Here is a 19,269-nt window from a genome sequence, read left to right as displayed (position 1 = left end):
CTCTCATGGGGTCGTTTTGAGTGATACTGAGATACAAATAGTAAATACTGTGTTCAGAATTCTAAATATTGTGTGTAAGAGCATGTGAAATAACTTTATATTGCTGTAACTATTCAAAAAATCTAATTTAACTGTGCCCATCAATCTATTTAAAATTATTTCACAAAAGAAACGATAAATGCATTAGGTAAATTTTAGAGTGTATCCACAAACACCATATCCATTACAAGAACTTTTTAATGTTCAGTAAACAGTATTCAATTTGAAACAAGGCCATAAATACAAAATCATGAAAGTCATATTGTAATGCAATGTTTATAAAAAAAAATAGACTAAATTTCCAGGTCCCTGCATATTTAAGTTGGTACATGACCTTTATTGCTTTATCTAATTAAAATATTTTTGAATCATTACATTTTCCCTTCAGTTTTTAAACATGTATTCAGTGTGTTAAACAATATACCTAATATGCAAAATAATCAAACACAGGGATATGAAATTTCTGACTACTTTTTCTTCAAGGTAAACAACTATAGCCATTAGAATAGCATTATTATTTTTGGTCCAGACATGTTTTTATGAACTGTTTCTGTACAGGGATTTTAATAAGGTGTGCTGCTTATCCAACTAAAGGGATTGTCACTAAACTTGACAAAGATCAAACAGTTTTGTGTAGAATAAATTACCTCTAGAGATATCAGATTGGAAGGTGTGAATCCTTAACAGCACAAGGCCATGTCTGAGAGCTGAATTTTACATCATGTTTGTGGGGCCTGGCTAACTCAAGATTCATTTATCTTTTTTAAAACTAAATTTAACTTTGTGCTAAATGCTAACGTAATTGCAGTTTGTGGTGTGATTGCCAGCGAAAGAGTGGTAGGGAAGAACACACATAATTGCAGTGTAGGCAGAGGACATTTATAGTCCAAAGCTTAGGGTTTGTTCTTTGTCATGTGCTATGTAATTTTATTTCTAAACATAGTGTGATTGTTAACATGGGATGAGGTGCAGGCACTCTACACTTCTGAAATTTTTGCTTAAATAAATCATGTAAGTTAGATATTTGCTGTAAAATGTTTGTAGTTTGCAGAAATTGTGTGTGTGATCACCTTATACCAGGGACTACAACCTGCAGCCCTGAAGCCTCATGAGGCTTTTTAAGGACTTATTTGTGGCTCTTGATGCTATAATTGCAAAGTGTTTTTAAAAACAAAAAAAAAAAACTGATTATTTTTAATAAGTGTTGAACATCCTGCAGTAAACATGTATCAAGTTACACCTCATTGTGTGCGCTCTGTTCTTAAAATAGGGGTCACAGAAAGTATGGTTTGATGTTATTTATTAATGATGTGGTCCCATGCATTGCATCTCTTGAATGATTGATTTTTTTTTAAAAAACTGAATTTTAAAAAAATGGCCCTAGCTATTTCGGTTACTCTTACTGTCTTTGCTCCCTGTAATTTGGAAGAAGCAGGGCACTTCTATATGGAAACAAGGAGGAGCAGCCTCTTCCAGACGGAGGGCCTCACATTCCTAAAAACAATTGACAATGCAACACCAAAATCTTCCTTTTTCATTTTACCTGTGTGTCTTTCAGTATGATTTTATCCTATATCAAATGCAGTAGTGTAAATCAGGAGCAACTTTGCTGAGGGCACTGAGTTTACACTGGTGTAAAATCAGATTTGGGCCATCAAACTTTTCTTTATGAATAGTCCTCTTTTTGTGGGATTTTAAAAAGGATAACTCTTTTTTAAGTCCTGTTTCCTTCCAGTGGGACTTGGCACAATGGAAAATGTTACCCTTTGTCTATAGATTGGAGCAGCATACTTCTTTCTATTACGTATTTGAATTCAAGTCCATAGCTGCTCATTGTGCACCTATGCATACTATTATCCTGTACAAAAGGTTTTTAATTTTTTTTTTAAAAAGTGTGTGCAGTGTCCTACATACAGCTTAGTGTGAGGGTGCTTGACTAGTTACAAGAAATTCTGCTCACAATCATTGCAGATTCAACCAGATCACTTTCAAGGTGACTATGCTGATGAGAAAGGCAGACTGGTAATGTTTGCGTTTTAGTCATGAGTTATAGTGTAGTGCCTTAAAACCCCAGGCAGTTTTTAAATGATTGTTTTATGAAATAACTTGGAAGGAAACCCGAGTTATACTAGTGAAATACTATTCTCATGTAAAGAATCAGGTTTTCCATTCAGTTTGAAAAGTGGTCCCCAAACTTTGACTCATTGCCTCATTGCTCTTTTCTGCACGTCTTCTCCATCTCCCCATCTCCTGCTACCTCCCCCTTACCCAAGCTGTGGTCTGGAGCAGGACCGCGGCTCTGGAATGGTGGGATGCAGATGGGGGTAGGAGCTGGAGCTGGCAGCGGAGCCTTGGCTGGCACTGGCAGCCTGGGGCTGACAGCCAGGCCCAGGTCAGGAGCAAAGTGAAGCTCCCTCCTTACCCCCGGTGAGGGCTGGCCCAAGCCCCAGCTGCACCCCTAAAACATTTCTCCATAGACCCCTAGGAAGGTACACCCAACACTATGGGCGCCTCTGATTAACTGGCCTAGAATTAAACAAAGCAGCAGAAATGTAGCACTTTGAAAAGTAACAAAATGACTTATTCAGTGATGAGCTTCTTCTGATGAAGTGGGTCTGTCCCACCAAAGCTCATCACCAAATAAATCATTTTGTTATTCTTAAAAGTGCTACATTTCTGCTGTTTTGTTGGAGTATAGACTAACACTGCTACCTCTCTGTGACCTAGAATTGTTGCTCAAATTCTAGCTTTTCTTAGATGTGGGAGTGGAGTGATAATTGAAATCTGAGGCATCTGAAGCAGTTGGTATTCTGCTACTAAAAATTAAGTATTTCCGTCATTGGGTCCTGTGTTCCCCATCTGTGTGAAAGCATAGGTGGTTAAAAAATGAACTCCCAAAAATCTGTGGTTCTACTTCCTGTGGAGTTTGCACATTTTCTCCCTTTGGGCTGGCAGACTGGGTGGGTAGAGGTGTGTATTACAGAAGGACGTAAAATTGGCAGAGGATTTGGAGCATGCAGAATTTTGGACTTCAGACAGCTGAACAAGTGGGGTTTGTGAGAACTTACTTCATGATGTGTTTCTGGACTTCTTAGTAAGTAGAATAATGTGCAAAATGGTAAGTGTGTAATTAGGAGAAGGCAGTAGACTGGAGAAAAAGTTGTGCTTAACTCTGAAATTTTGGTCTCAGATATGCAAAATAAATGTGCTGCCCTGGATCTTAGACGTATAGGAGTGGAAGGGACCTTGATAGGTCATCTAGTTCAGTCCTCTGGACTCCTGGCAGGACTAAGTACTACATAGACCAGGGATAGGCAATAAGTGTCCCACAGGATAGATGTGGTTTACTAGGGTTAACCCTGGGCAGGCTGCCAGAAGCTTCATTCACCAGCACATCCACAGGTTCAGCTACTCACAGCTCCCATTGGCTGTGGTTCATCATTCCTGGCCAGTGGGAGCTGCATTGCCATGTTCTACACACGCCGTGTAGAGGCGCCCTCGTGACACAGGATGCAGATTGGGTCATTTGAGTGGAGGAGGGGGTAGAATGGAATTGGAGCTGAGGCGGACACAAAATTCCTCTTCTAGCCATATTAGAGATTCCCTGAAAAAGGAAGGTGGTCAAACCTCTGGTTACCAATTTAGAGTAATGCAGTTTTGTCAAGCTTTACCTATCACCATTATGTTGCTAAATCATTGTTCATTTCTGATAGCTAATCTATACAGTAGGATCTCAACATTCATGAGGGTTCCATGTTGAGAATCCTCGTGAATGTTGAATTTTGCGAATGGGGTGGGGGGGCACAGAACCCCAGGGAAGCGGCAGCTGCTGGAGCTCCCTGCCTGGGGAAGTGGTGACTGCCGGGGCTCTGTGCCCCAGGGAATCAGCTGCTCATGGCCGCTTGTGAATACTTGAATTCACAAACCTTAGGTTCACAAATGTTGAGACCCTACTGTATTTATCAAAAAGGATGGTGCCTTAAATTCCACTACAATGTCTATAGTGACAAGAATGATGGCTGAAAATAAAATGGATGTGTTTTGAGGTCGCAGTGCCTCAAGGTAACTTGTGACTGCTACTTGAATTCCTTTATTGTAGATTAGTGTAGATAGTACCCAGGGCTGGAGAATTAGCTAATAACATAACCTGTGCCTAGGCTGTTTAGATATTTTCCACCATAGCTCTCCCAGCAATCAGTTGAGGTTGACATTACTCCTCATGGGAACTCCATGAGGCACTGTACCTCACATACAGGAGGAATGTGGTCAATGTGCCTTTCTTCTAACAGAGAATAGTGTACATAGTACATCCCACATCTTGGAGCCTTGGGTCGAGGAGTTGAAGAAGAATGAGCAGAATTGCTGTAAGGTTATCTGATGTGCCCCTGCCTAATCCTACAGTTGTCAATATCTTATGCGCAAAGTGATCTAAGACTGAGCCATGTTGGGAGGTATATTTGTTCTCTTTTTCTCTGAGGGAGATATTCATCTGTTGTGATTAGCCATGCCATGGTCAGGTCTGAAGCCTGAAGGAGATTAGTGAGTCAAATATTACCGAATTTGGTCTGCCATCGTCTTCACAAAAGTCCTTTGTAGGAAAGTGAGATCTGACTCTGAATGAATTCATAGATATCAGTCTTTCTCAGCAAAAATATTTAGTGTGTGTTTTTACAGATATTTCCAAAGTCTTTTGCTTTTTAGTGTGGGCTGATAACCAATTGCACTTCTAGCATATTTCTTTAAAGCTGTTGTGGAAGAGGTGGGGCCTCAAGGGTGGAAGGGGTGTGGACTTCTGTAGGTGGGCCTTCACCCATGAAAGTGAGCTAAATACAGGGTGGAACAGGAAAGCTAAGCATGAAAGGTTGTAGGAGATCATTTGAAATGGAATAGTGTTAGATTGCTATGGAAAAGGTGTTTGAAGTGGATCATTAAGGGTTAGCAGGTAGGTATATGTTACAGGTTGGTGTGATAAATGCCAGTGACCCTGCTCAGTCCATGGTTTTTAATGTTTTAAAAAAGCGTTCAGTGGATTTCCTTAGAGAATGGGTATTGAAAGATCCGATATGGAGAGACCTTTTGTGAAGAGTGTTCGTCCAAGAATGCGGTCCTTTTTGTCTTTTATCATTTTCTGGGTGAATTAATTTGAGAGCTTAAGGTTCCAGGGAAGTAGCTGTGTTAGTCTGTTGGGAGTGGAGGGAAAAAAAAAGGCTGCAGCATGAAACTGCTGAGCTGGAATTCATGGGCAAATTCAGAATGGGTCTGAGCAGGGACTGGGAATGGCTCTCTCATTTCAATAAATAATTTTCCTCTTTAGGTAGTCTCACCTTCTTATCCACATCCACCCTGATTGAATTAGCTCTGTGATAACTCTCCCATCTCTTCATCCCTACTATATGATTCCTTTTCTTCATGCACCTCACAGTGATTTGCAACTCACAAAAGCTTATGCCACAGTAAAATTTTTAGCCTTAAAGGTGGTTATTTAGTTTCACCCAAATAGCTAGCTGTTGTCAGGACATTTGATGCACTGGATGAGGTACACTACATGCTATGGTAGGCATGTATAGGATGCTTATATGTTGAAAGGTGTGATGCAAGAGGTATTTATCAGATCAATGGACCAAGGCCTGCAGGTTTTCATGTGTTGTTTTGGCAAGGTCTGAGGCTGTTTGGCACACTGTTGTCGGGGGGGGGGGCGGGAACCTTGCATCTGAGAGTTTGGCAAGCTTGAGGGGTTGTTTGAAGACTAGAAGCAGAGCCACTTCTAGGGAAGTGCAGGGCCCGGGACACTCTCCCCACTACCTCAGGCTCCGCCTCTGCTCTGTTCCCACTCTACTCCTTTCACCAAGCCTCCATCCTTGCTCCATCCCCACCCCATCTATTTCCATGGCCAGTCTGTACCCTCCTCATCCACGTTCCTTTCTCTCACTCCTCCCAGAGGATTAGTGGGGGGATCTAGCCCTGGCAGTGGGGGGTCAGGCCTGTTCTGACACATACTGGCAGTGGTGAGAAGTAGAATGATCCAGCCCTAGTCCTCTCTCTTCTGGCAACTTCTAGCCGTGTTGCTCTGTTTCCTGATGCCAATGAGTGCAGGGGAGTGGGTCCTGAGTGATGTGTCTCATAGCTGGGGAAGTGGAGCAGGCTGAAGCTGGGTAGCTCTGCTACACCTCTCTGTTGGTAAGTGTGGGGCTGTGTCCCCTGGGCGGCTCTGGCCCCATGGGGTCCCTCAAAGCATGGGGCCCAGGGCAGTTGGCCCAAGCCTCTTTGGTATAAAACTAACCCGTATTTTCCTTTTCATTTCAAGTGGCCTCCTATGTACAGCCTACTGCTCTTTATGTCAAAATCAGTTGGGGGTCACACACAAGTGAGAATCAAAAACAAACACAACCTTCACTGTCCTGGCCCCCCAGGTGAGAAGGAAGACCCCCCCCTCCATGCACACCGATGTGGCCCACTAACTGGGAAATGGGGGGAAAAAAGCCAATAGAGAGGTGCTCTCCTTCAGCTCCAGCCCCACAGGAGGAGTGGGAGATGGTGCCAAGGCTCAGAGCTTACGCCCAAGTCCATGTTAAGCCTTCTGGGAGCAAGAGTCTGTTAGATTTTGTGTGGCTCTGTAGGCTCTGAGTTGGTCTGAAAAGAAGGGGTGTTCAGTGTATGTGAGGGGCCTGGGGCGTGGGCTGTGGGTGTGGGTGGGAGGCAGAGTGCAGGAGCAGGCTGGGGCTGTAGGATTTAAGTGAGGGAGAGGGTGCGGAAGCCCACTGGGGTGCAGGATCTGGGCAGGAAGTGGCAGCGGATTGGGGCACCTACGAGACACATCTCCCAAGTGGCTCTGTGCTGCTCTGTGCTTTCAGGCATTGCTCCCCACTACTCCCATTGGCCGTGATTTTTGCCACAGGTGCAATGGGGATGGAGCCTGGAAGTGAACACAAGGACAACGTGTCCCAGAGGTCCTTCCTCCCTGCTGTTGGGCAGGGCCCACAGGCCAAATACAGCCTGCAGCTTGCCTTGATCTGGCCCGCAGGCCATAAGTTTGCCATTCCTCTTTTGTGCTTAACTATTTGTCCCAGTTGTATTTAGCACAAACCCTGAATTCCGTCCCCACATCTAAAGAACTCTGTGTAGTTTGAAACCTTATGTCTTTACTAACTGAAGTTGGTCCAATTAAAAGTAGTATCTCACGTCTCACCCACCTCATCCTGGGACCAACACAAGCACAACAACATCACAAACAACAAAGGAAGATGTTGGTTTTTTTTGTTTTTTTTTAAAAAGAGATTAAAAAAAAAAAAGCTTTGAAAGCTTCTTCTAGCCTCTGCAACTCTTCCAGCACATTTGTATTCTCTTCTTTAACTTGCATGGTATGCTGCAACTAGGTGGGTGAGAAAATGATTGTATGTCTGGGTACAATTATAAAATTGTGTATTTTAGAAAGTAAATAATTAACTTTAAAAAGTCTTGTTATTTAAATTCAGCATAGCAGAACTGAAGGGTTATGAACACTTTAGGAATTGCCATTGTAACTCTGAAATTTTTCGTAATTCTGAACAAAATGTTACGGTTATTCTTTCAGAAGTTTACAAATGAACACTGACTTAATAGAGCATTGAAATTTTATTATGCGAAAGAAAAATAGATTTGAGCCATCTTAATTTAAATGAAAAGGACACAGAAATAGATTTCTTACTTTAACATCTTTTTTTTTAACTTCCGAACTTTTTTAGTAGTTGAACCCACTACTGTATTATGCAGTATTTGTTTTGGTCTTTTCTCTGCTGATTTACATATTTCTGTGTTTCAATTGAGGTGTGCAGTTGACTGATCAGTTCGTAACTCTGAGGTTCTACCATATCTTCTTTTCTGAAGCTGCAAAAGATACAAATTTACAGGGACCGTTTCCAGTATTTGATAATTATTCTGTCAGTTGTTTGCCTTTGTGTCTGACAGGTATTACCTGAAAAAAATCCTATAAATTTAAATGTTACCTGTTCATTCTGTGCATAAACTTTGCTAATTTGTGTACGTGTTCATTTATTTCAGATTGTACATACACACAAGCCACACTTTATGGCTTTACACTGTCAAGAATTTGGTGGAAAAAACTATGAAGCTTCCATGTCACATGTGGACAAGTTTGTTAAGTAAGTAACTGGAAGTGTGCATGGTCATCCTAGTGTATGATTTATGCTTAGAAATGTAAAAATTTATGGATAACATCTTTTTTGTAAGGTTCTGAGTGTGCTTTATTACCAGCGACTTAATATAATTGAGCCAATAGTCTTACAAAGATATAGTCCACTCATAATGACAAGTACCAGAGGAGTAGCTGTGTTAGTCTACATACATAAAAATAAAGAGGAGTCCTGTGGCACCTTGAAGACTGAGGCTACCTCTACACTGCAACAGAAAGTTGATTTATCCTATGCAAGTCCAGCTATGTGAATACAGTACCTGAAGTTGAGTTACTGTGGATTATACACTGCAGAGGGGTCAATGGGAGAAACTCTCCCATCAACTTCGCTTACTGTTCTTATCCAGGGTAGAATAACTGTCTATGGGAGGACTGTCTGCAGTTGATTTGGTGAGTCCTAACTAGACACACTAAATCGATGGCCTGTGGATCAATTTCAGAGCATCAATCTGGGCTGTAGTGTAGATGTGATCTAACAGATTTTTTTGGGCATAAGCTTTCATGGGCACAGACCCACTTCATCTGATGTATGACAGTGGGTCTATGCTCAAATGAATCTGTTAGTCATTAAGGCTCCACAGGACTCCTCATCATTTCCATGCATTACTGCATGCTTAAGACCAGCGTATGTTTTATCAGAAGCACAGTCCTACTCTTCTTGAGGTACGTGCTGGTGACCGCTTTGTATCTGATATTAAAATCTGTACCTTCGATCATTTGTTTTCATGTGGCGATTCCAAATTTGCTAATATACTTCGCTTTTCAGTTACCAAAAATGGTATTTAATTCTGCAGACGGGGCTATTGGTTTTATTATAGTTATTTTAGTAAGCAGAATCTGTCGTTTCAATTTGTGGTTATTGCTTCCATGAGAGAAGTGAGAAAAATAATGGCACTTCGTTGAAGGGCAGTTATCTCTGTTGAAGGTACCTGTCCTTTCACAGGAAGTGTTGTTTGCTTTTTAAAATTAGATCGACATAGCTAAAGTGCTCAGGGGGGGCCAAAAATCCACAGTCGTGACTGACGTAGCTATGCTGATATAATCCTTATAATTGAAACTGCGGTGTTAATAGAAGAATGTTTATGTGAGTACCACTAGTTGGGTAGATGGTGGTGCTAGTGTAACACCAATGGTGAAAACACCATGATGATGTGGTATAAATATAACGTTAGATAAATTGATCCTGTTACCTCAATATTAATAGAATTACCTGCATTTACTGAGAATATTCAAGGAGTATTACAGATGGTGAGTGTAACAGGTGGTCTGCCCTTTAAAGGACCAGAGGCCTGGACCAGCCAACCCTGTTGATTAATCAGATGGAGGAGGGGGTGGGACAAGTATTCATATATAGAGCATGGTTGCCATCAAGGTGGTGGAAGCAGGAGCAACAGGATAGTCCCTGGGAGAAACTGCCAGAGTCTGCTGTGGGATAGGAGGTTGTGAGATTGGTGAGAACCTTTCGGTGTAAAGCGGCCTCAAAGAAGAAGGCCCTGAGAGGCCATGCTTGGCTGATAGAACAAGGAAGAATGTCTCCAGTGCCTAAGAAATAGGGGCAAAGAGCTTACAGAAGGGGCATCCAGAGGGGGGCTATATTTGTTAAATTTTATTTAGTGTGGACAGAGTGAGACTGTTGTTGAAGGTGATCATGGAAAAGGAACCTCGGCAGTAGCAGAAGATCCTCTGTTTCTGACTTCTAGACTGATGGACATTGTGACATTGTTGGGTTTGGGTCTGAGGACGTTTTCTTTGGGCTTGTAAGACTTGTATGTGTTTTAATACAACTCGTTGCTAAGTTTTCGTAGTAACAGGGGGAGTTTGAAGTCCTTATCCAGAATCCGAGGAAAAGTATTGCAATGCTGAGTCTTGCCATCAGGGAGTACTGAAAGACAGATTGTCATGTGACAGTAAGGTTTAGTTATCTTCAGCCATTGGCAAGTGCTAGTAATCAAACAATTCTATTGTTTATGCTAATTGCTTAATGTATTCCTTATGCTGCTGCTTTGTAGTTGGGAGTAAAGAAATCCAAACTGCTTGTGATAAAATGTTCTTTCATTCTGCATTCAACAACCTAATATATGAGGTAGAAACATATCTTATAATATGCATAGGTCTCATAACCACACCTAGACTGAATCTGGATCCAATCCATGCTAGCCGCATGACCTTCAGTAGTTGCTGTTGTTGCAGTTGCTTCAGAAGTTTCCCTATGAATTAGATAATACACTGTGAAAAGCCAGTATAAATATATTGGTATTTTACAATACAGGCATGAAAATCAAGTTACTGTGTCTATACTTCCAACTCAGAAATAAAGGATTTTAGGGCAGGGTCTTTCTGGCTAAATGATTGCAGGAATGTAACAGTATTGATGCCAGTTCTACCTGAAGGGATTAAAGGTAGCATACACTAGTAATAAGATTATATTTGGTAATTTTTTATCCTGTTTTTGACATTTAATTTCGTATGTAATAATATAGTCTGAGAAGATGAGACAAACCAATAAACAATTTTCACAAGCTTTAAACTTTGGATACGTTGAGGCTATGCTTAAACTGTGGGTGCTATTTTGGGATACTTTAGTATCCCGGAATAGCAATGCCGTGGCTTTTTATGCAGCCTGGAACAGCGCTGCTATTTTGGGTGTGCTAGTCCAGTTCTGCTACTCCCTGTTATGAAAGAGGTAATAGACTTTCAAAATAGCCCCTTATTTTGCACTTCGGTGCTATTTGGATTTAGAAATAATTTACACAATTTGAATTGCGCAAATTGAATAAATTATTTTGAAACAGCGATGTGGTCTAAACATAGCCTGAGTCAAGGAAGAGTACTGTTATATTACAGTCCTTTGGCTAAGCTTCTATTTCTCTATAAGTATAGCCTTCAGATACTTAAAATCTTGGATAGTTGTGTAACTTGACTGAGTAGCTTTGTTTGCAGTTTTTTTGTTTTGTTTTGATAGCTGACAGTTCTGAATGGTAACTATTCAACATGATGAAACCCACTGACTTTTTTTAAAGGGGAGAGCTGCAACATATAATTTAATATTGACATGTTTTTCATTTAAATGAAGACAGTAAATATAAATGTAGCCATAAGTTCTTTTCAGAAAGAAAATTATGTCCTGAAACCTCCTTTTTTCAAATATGTCATTTGCTAATAAACTTCAGTAGACTTGCTGATGTAAATATTCAAGTTATATTAACATACCATTTTCAGTTAATTGTCCAGCACCTTCAGTGCTTTGAAATAATTGAAGGGTCCTATTCCATGGAAAGTGGTCAAACAGTGCCCTCTACTGATGAATAAAAACAATACTTGATTTAGTGAATCTTTTTGTTTATTTTAACAGTGAACAGATTGTCATTAGTAAGTTGTCCTTTTATTTATAAAATTCAATATATCTTCTGCATTATTTTCTACAATGCTTCTGTTCTTAATTTTTTATAACAGGGTCAGTTTTATTTTTAGTGGATGTGAAATAAAAAGTATAATGTAGAACAAGCAACTTCTGTGTTGTAGATCATCCAAATGTAAAATTGTTGCTGGGGATATTTCCCTCACCACCACCCCGTGCAAAAATATACTTTAATATTAGGCCAGAATTGATCTTGTGCATTGTTCTGGCCTGAGTTGAGGAACACAGACCCCATCTTAACCTGTAGGACAGGGTTAAAAAGATGGGGGATGCGGGGAAAGGAGGAAGAGACTTTCTGTCCCAATCTTAATTTCAGTCATGCTCCAATAGCGTGTATCCTCCTGAATGTCAAGGAGGGCAAGGGGCTGTCTACCCCATCACAGTTCATATGGATGACTCTGTCATTCTGACTACTGTTGGTGTAAGCAGAAGGATGGGGTAGGGTTGATTTGTTGGATCAGAGGACTCTTGCTCTCTGACACAGTGCTTCTGAGATCAGCTCCTTTGAAATTGTCTTCAGCTCACTGTCATTTAGTTGGTCGAAAGAACATGCCCTGGCATAGCTTCCAAAAGTCTGCTCCTGGGAAGTTGGTAGATGGGCAAAGTTACATGTGCCATTGCTAGTGAAAAGGGTTAGAATGTTGTCACATTGTTTAGTAAAAGTCACAGGCAATGAACATGAATTCACGGAAGCCTGATCCCCGTGGTCAAAGGCTGACAGTTCAGCCCCTGGTGCCTGAAGGATAGAGCTGATAGTTGGAACCCTGAAGTCATGAAAAATCATGGAATTTGTGACTTCTGTGACAGACTTGTGTCCTCCTAAATAAATAGGGAGAGTAGCCTCTTCAGCTGTGGAGGTGCCCTGGGAGAGCAATTGCAAATGTGTTTTCACTATCCCAGACCCTTCAAATACTAAAAATGAAAAGCAGCTTCTTCATGCTTCCTCCTTTTGTTATTCTCATAAGCACCTGCCTTAAAAACCTCAAGTTGGAGCACCTTCACATCAACACTTTCAGGGTTGCCTCATTTTGTTCAACCCTGTATGTGACATTGTTTAACAAGGAACAATAAGAACTAAGCAGGCGTCAGAGCAAGTAAGAGCCTATTCCCTTTGTGCCTTAGCCGTAAAGGAGTTGGCCAGATAGGGAAAGAAGAGAACATTGAGTGGGTACTGAACTGTTAAATTCCACCCTGTAGTATAGCTGTCCCTCTGCCACGTTAGCCAGTGTCAAACTGTTTGATGCATCTTCACTTCTTTTTGGGTTTCCCAAGCCTGGGGAGCAGACTGCCATCATTAGAGCAGCTAGTCTCTTGGAAGTCAAGCATTCTACCATCATTTGACCTGGCCAGCAAGTTTTTCAATCTCTGCCAGAGATTGAGATCTCTAAAGCCTACTGGGGTGGCGCACCCAATTTTTAAGAAATGATTTATTGAAAGTTTGCGTTTTTTTTTCCCCCCTCCTCAGACTTTCAAATAATATAGATGGCAGTTGGTAATACCATAGTTCTTCATTGACCTATGTGGAATATATTGGTTGATCTCAGTCCAGTCCTTAGTCAGGTGGCTGTACTGCAGAACTATTGGTTCATCATCAATAACTGTGGTGCCCTCTCTTATTTGGTGCTTCCTTCAGGTTAGAATTAAGGGGCATTGACAAAGCAGCATGAGAGAGACTGAATTTCAGCTGTTTGCATTGCAGCTTTTCTGTTCGCAAATGGAGAACCTCAGTCCACAGGGTTATTAGTGTGACAAATTTCATGAACACTTCTTTCAAAATGAGAAATAATATGAGCTAAGTCTACACTTTTGTTTAATTGCTGATTGATATTGTATGTAGTTGATGAAGGTGAAGAGATGCAATAAATTTGCATGTCCCCTCATACTAATAGTCTTTCACTTACGTCTTTCAGAGAATTGTTATCAAGTGATGCAATGAAAGACTATAACAGAGCCCGGGTTTACTTGGATGAGAACTACAAGTCACAGGAACATTTTACGGTAAATTTTTGTCTTCTGTTATGTTGTTTTAATACTTACTTCACCTATGTTTGACTTGAAATTGTTTTATCCTGACTGATGTAAGGACTGGCTTTAGCATCCACTGGCTACGTCTACACTAGCCCCAAACTTCGAAATGGCCATTCAAATGGCCATTTCAAAGTTTACTAATGAAGCGCTGAAATGCATATTCAGTGCTTCATTAGCATGCGGGCGGCCACGGTGCTTCGAAATTGACGCGGCTCGCCGCCGCACAGCTTGTCCAGACGGGGCTCCTTTTCAAAAGGACCCTACCTACTTCGAGGTCCCCTTATTCCCATGAGCAGATGGGAATAAGGGGACTTCGAAGTAAGCGTGGTCCTTTCGAAAAGGAGCCCCGTCGGGATGAGCTGCGTGACAGCGAGCTGCGTTGATTTTGAAGCGCCGCGGCCACCCGCATGCTAATAAGGTGCTGAATATGTATTTCAGCACTTCATTCGTAATCTTTGAAATGGCCATTTGCGTGGCCATTTCGAAGTTTGGGGCTAGTGTAGACACGGCCACTGTGATGATGGGGAATTACATCTTTACTAACTGCACTGTGTGTAAGTAGGAAATGTTCAAATTGATTGTTTATAAGAAGTGTATCTGTTTAAAATGTTAGTATGTCAGAATTCATGAAATGTGAGTCTCTGCCATTTTTTTACTGGTCTTCATTGAAGATTAAGGGTCAGTACTACCACATTATGTGACAGACACTTGATAAAATTACTGTAGTTAGTGACAGACCTTGAGAAGGGAGGGTTTTTGAATGTCATTCAATTTTTTTTTGTTTGTTTGGTTTTTTTTTGGTTGTAAAATTACCATGAGCCTTGACATTTTTATCCCAATCACTCATGTCTATGTATGGATGTGTTGCTGACGCCTGAAAAAGAGATCAGCAAACATTGGAAACTTTGTTATTGGTCTCTAATCTGATTCATATGACTGTGAAGGAAAAATTCAGTGCACAAACGAACTTATGCTGATATATATAGGTGATACTCAGAAAAATGTGAAAATGAAACACAGACATAGGAATACTTGATTTTTTTATCTCTATCTGAAATGACTGTTTGATGGCATGGATTTAAGTGCATGGCTTCCCAGTAGGGAAGCACTCCTGGTAGACTTTTCAGTCCCACTGCATCTGCTTCCTTAATGCTGATCAGAGCCCTTCCTCCAAGCAAGTCACCTGTATTTATTCATACAGCTGATCTTGTACTGATATTTTTTCCCTATGTTGTTTCTCCAGGGTACCATCAAGACAATCCCTCCTCTTTCTTCTCAGGGACAACACTAGTACAGGTTGAACCTCCTTAGTCCAGCACCCCCAGGACCTGATTAGTGCCAGACCACAGAATTTGCATCCTCTCTCCAGCACATTGCCAATACTTCCACTGCTTACTGAGCTCTTAGAAGTATTTAGGTATAAATTACAGCTAAATAACAAAACAGTACACTGGGAGCCAAGAGTGGTGACTGTGAACAAACTTTATGAGACCATGGAAAGCTTGGCCACACAAATGATAATTGATCATCCATCTAACTAAAAGCATGCTGGATTATGGATGTTGCTGGATGAGAGTGTGCCAGATTAGTGATGTTCAAACTGCGTTAAACCAAAATGGGTTCTTAAAGGAAATTTTATACTGACAATTTTGCTATCCTTTGCTACAACTGCTAGTATGTTGTGATGTTTTTTATGCTTCTTTGTCAGTAGTTGATCAATCCACTCTGCTTGGTAGTCTTCAAGGAAATTTGGTAGTATGTTCAATGAGTTTATGTAGTCAAGTGACTTAATTGCTGACTCCATAAGTGCTGGAACCGGGCATGTGGGCAGTGTTTCAGAGCCTCCCTGATTTGAAGGCGTTTCCATTATATACCAGGTTTACAGTTCAGTTCAGTGACTCCCAGGTCTCCCACTGTAAAATGTGTTTCAGCACCTCAGTGGACACACCACTATCCTGTGCTATAGCTTATTCTCCAATTCTTCATATTGTCAGTCAATCTGAGGGTCCATAATATTACATAGTGACATGACTTACAGCACTGGAGAGGTTTGCTTAGCACATCTGCTCTGGTTACTCAGCTTCTCCACTTGCCTCTTCTGCTGCAGAACGTGGCTGGCCCATTTGGCCAGAGAAATAAATTATGAGGCATGTCATGAGTTAGTTGTTTGCCTCTCTTCACATCTTCTCCCCTTCGTCAGTGAATCTTAACAGCAGTGTCCTAGCAGGATCCGAATGGCTTACAACAGGTTATCGCTACTCATTATCAATAAAGTACATGCTAAATGCAGTCAGATCTGATTAAATGAAAGATCTCAAAAGGTAATTATCGAGCAGAAATTTCTAGAGGGGTTTCTTGAAGGTCTGTTTGCACCTGACACAACGTAATGTTTTCATCAATGATTAGGCAGCAAATATAAGATTGCTGCTGATAAATATTTGTGTATGACTCAGGAACAGGTGGAATGGCAAATGGTGATGGTGACAGGGCTAATAACTGAACATGAACCATACTGTGGCAAACAGGGCTAATGTGATCATTGGATGTATATAAAGAGGAGAGTTGTAGGACTACAGTAGTTCTGGAGTTCCCCCTTTCAAAAGGGTGTTGAAAAGGTGGAGAGGGTGTAGAGAAGAGCCAAAAAATTATTTGGGAGCTGGAAATAGTGTGTGTGTGCTAAAGTGAGAGATGAAAGGAGCTGAGTCACTTTAGTTTACTAAAACGAAGAAGAGATTACTTGATTACAGCGTATGTAAGTTCCTCCGGTGAGGGTGAATAGCCACTGCTACCACTACCAATGGCAGTGGTGAATTCTGTAAGTTTGAGGGGATGCAGGGCTGGGCAATAAACAAAAAGCAGCGGCACAACAGGGTTAGTCCCTGGTGGGCTGCCACCAGTGCCTTTACCTGTGCCTGCACAGATATTAGGTGGTCACAGCTCTCGTCCATGAATTGCTGTTCATGGACAATGGGAGAGGCAGGAAGTAGGGCAAATCAGAACACCACTTCATGATGGTCCCACTGGCTGCAATGATGATTTGCAGCCTGCAAGAGTTGTAATCACCCAATATATGCTAAGGTGTAGTTAAATGCAGTGGCAGTGGTCTACCAGGGACTAACCCTGGCAGAGCAGCTCCAACCTTCAGGCTGGTATTTGCTAGGATATGGCACAAGAGTCAGCACAGTAGGTGGGGTTGCCTCTGGAAGTTTTACTGCAACAAAGACTCATCTTACAAACGGGGAATTTACCAGGGCAAATAATCCTGGCAACTTTCAGTTCAGTTTGCCCCACGTAAGCATAAATGGCAGAAAATGACTTGATGATTAGGAGAACCTAGCCCAAAATGTTTGCTGAAAAAATGTGAAGTGCAACCCTATGCAAATATGTGAATTTTATATGGAGCTGACCTATGCTTTCATTGGCAGTTTTGTCAAAAGAATTAGGGGAAAACTCATGTGATTCCTTTGCCCATACTACACAATAAGCTAAAAAATTGCCTGGGGTTGGTGGCAGGAGGAGTGGGGGGTGAGGAGAAGAGACAGAAGTTCGCCTTCAATGCAGGCTTCTTCACTTGTTACAGATGGTTTATTGGCACCTCATCAAGAAATCTTGTACATAATTTCAATAACTACGATCACAAAGCAAAGATATATATTTTAATTACCCTGATTTTAAGTGACAGAGTCCTGATCTATTAGTCTTTGAATTCATGCACTTTCTGCACTAGATAGATTTTCAAAAGGGGTTTTAACTAGTAAGTTGTGACCATTTAGGGTAAAGTTTTATTCTTATCTTCAGTGTGGCATGCAAGTTCTTTCAGGATGTTATTCATCTCCCCAGTTCCTCATTAGTTTTGTTTCTGATCGCAAAGGTCTTCAACTTGTGTGGTTATTTTCCATTCCTTCTAAGGCATGGAGTTGGCAACAAATGTAATCTCTGTTTGCATGTGTGAATAATATGTATAATATACAGTACTTGCAGTTATATATATTACATATATAGAAAACTTATTTAATGTGGAAGTTCATCAGATACGTTCTTGTGAAAATTCTACTTTATTTAGAACAGCAAAAGTCCAAGTATTCACAATTTTGCTAACTTCACAACTCTGTTATTCTAGTATCTCTTTTTCCTTCCTTCAGTTTTGGCAGTGTAACTTCTATGGGACTTTCCTTGGCATGGTTTTTGCAGAGCTAATCCTGATTTTGCTGCACACAATTGGATAGCTTGTCTGCCTTGGATTGCTGATTCAAGGCTTTGGCATAAATGCTTTTGGGTAACACAGACCCTCAAAATACATCTTCATTTTTCCTGGAATGTGGCTTTACTTATTGGACATATTTCATGGTTACTCTTTAGAGAGGATAATGCACTGATAGTGATATTCACAGATCTTCAATAATTCTTTGTATGGTAAACTATCAAAATTATCCATCTCAAACACAGTCTAAGACTACTGGTTGTGCAATCTGCAGTTGTGTGCCAGGTATGGCGAGGCTTTCAGTTTAAAGACATTTCCATGCAATAGCTGTCAGTACCCAGCTTTTAAATTCAGATCAGAGCTAAATACGTTTAAAAATAATGCCCTACAGTTGCAGGGCCACTGTTCAGCTTAAAGGAATTTGGTGAACACTGGTCCTAGTTCTGCAGCTGACAATTAGATGCTTATTTCGTGTTTGCTTTTGCAGCAAGCAATCCCAAGAATAAGAAAAAGGACAAAGGTGAGAGAGAGCCTTTGCCAATTATCACTTGCCTGGGCAGCTTGTCAAACCCTTCTAGGATACAAGCCTATATCTTAAATCTCCTCATTAGACACTACTAAAATAAAATCAACCATATCAGATTTCAAAATGAACAGTTATCTAAAACTTTAAAAACTTACATGAAGAATAATTTCTTGGCCTCAGGTAGGACATCGGCTACTACGTTAGGGCATGTCATCTTTGGAAATATGACAGTTCATACATACATGTATCTTATTTGGGTGACCATCAGTCCCATATTGGGTGGGATACTCCTGTGCCTGGGATGCCAAGAAGGCATCCCAACTGATTTTTTTAAAAGGGATGAATTGTCCTGTATTTAGGCCCTTAGGGTGTGGAGGTGGGGACAGGAGTGCTTGTGGCCACTGCTTCCCCAGGGCAGTGGGCCGGGAGCACCCACAGCTGCTGCTTCCCCAGGCCTCTGGACAGGGAGTCCCCATGGCTGCTGCTTTCCTGGGGCATCTCGGGGAAAGGGCTGGCAGCTACCGCTTCCCTGGGACTGAGGGGGAGGGTGCCAGCTCCGCAGGGCTTGGTGGAGCCACCCTTCCCCCCATATTTCCCTGTCCTGTGTTTGGGACAGGGAGATATGGTCGCCTTATATCTCATAGAACTGGAAGGGATCTCGAAGTCATCGAAACCAGTTCCTTGCACTCATAGCAGGAACTATCACCATCCCTGCCCCAGAACCTTGAAAAACCCCGTCAAGGATTGAATGCACAACCTTGGGTTTACAAGGCCAATGCTCTAACCACTGAGCTATGCCACCCCACCCCTGCATATTAAAGGTAAGAACAGTGTTAGAGATGCGAACTCCCAGCAATTATGAATGAAGT

At 41.3% G+C, this 19,269-nt stretch overlaps 1 protein-coding gene across 3 annotated transcripts in view; it reads left to right on the top strand.

Moving 5' to 3' along the window:
* Positions 1–19,269, top strand: part of INPP5A (inositol polyphosphate-5-phosphatase A) — a 447,602-nt gene that overhangs the window by 149,468 nt on the left and 278,865 nt on the right. For all 3 annotated transcript variants that reach the window (XM_075000435.1, XM_075000433.1, XM_075000434.1), the window contains exons 3-4: positions 8,077–8,177; positions 13,556–13,643. In XM_075000435.1, coding sequence (XP_074856536.1) covers positions 8,077–8,177; positions 13,556–13,643 — 189 coding nt within the window. The remainder of the gene's footprint in view (positions 1–8,076; positions 8,178–13,555; positions 13,644–19,269) is intronic.

Source organism: Carettochelys insculpta, chromosome 7, assembly GCF_033958435.1.
Source record: "Carettochelys insculpta isolate YL-2023 chromosome 7, ASM3395843v1, whole genome shotgun sequence".
In the NCBI taxonomy this organism is placed as follows: Eukaryota; Metazoa; Chordata; order Testudines; family Carettochelyidae; genus Carettochelys; species Carettochelys insculpta.
This window is presented reverse-complemented; position numbering and strand designations above follow the sequence as displayed.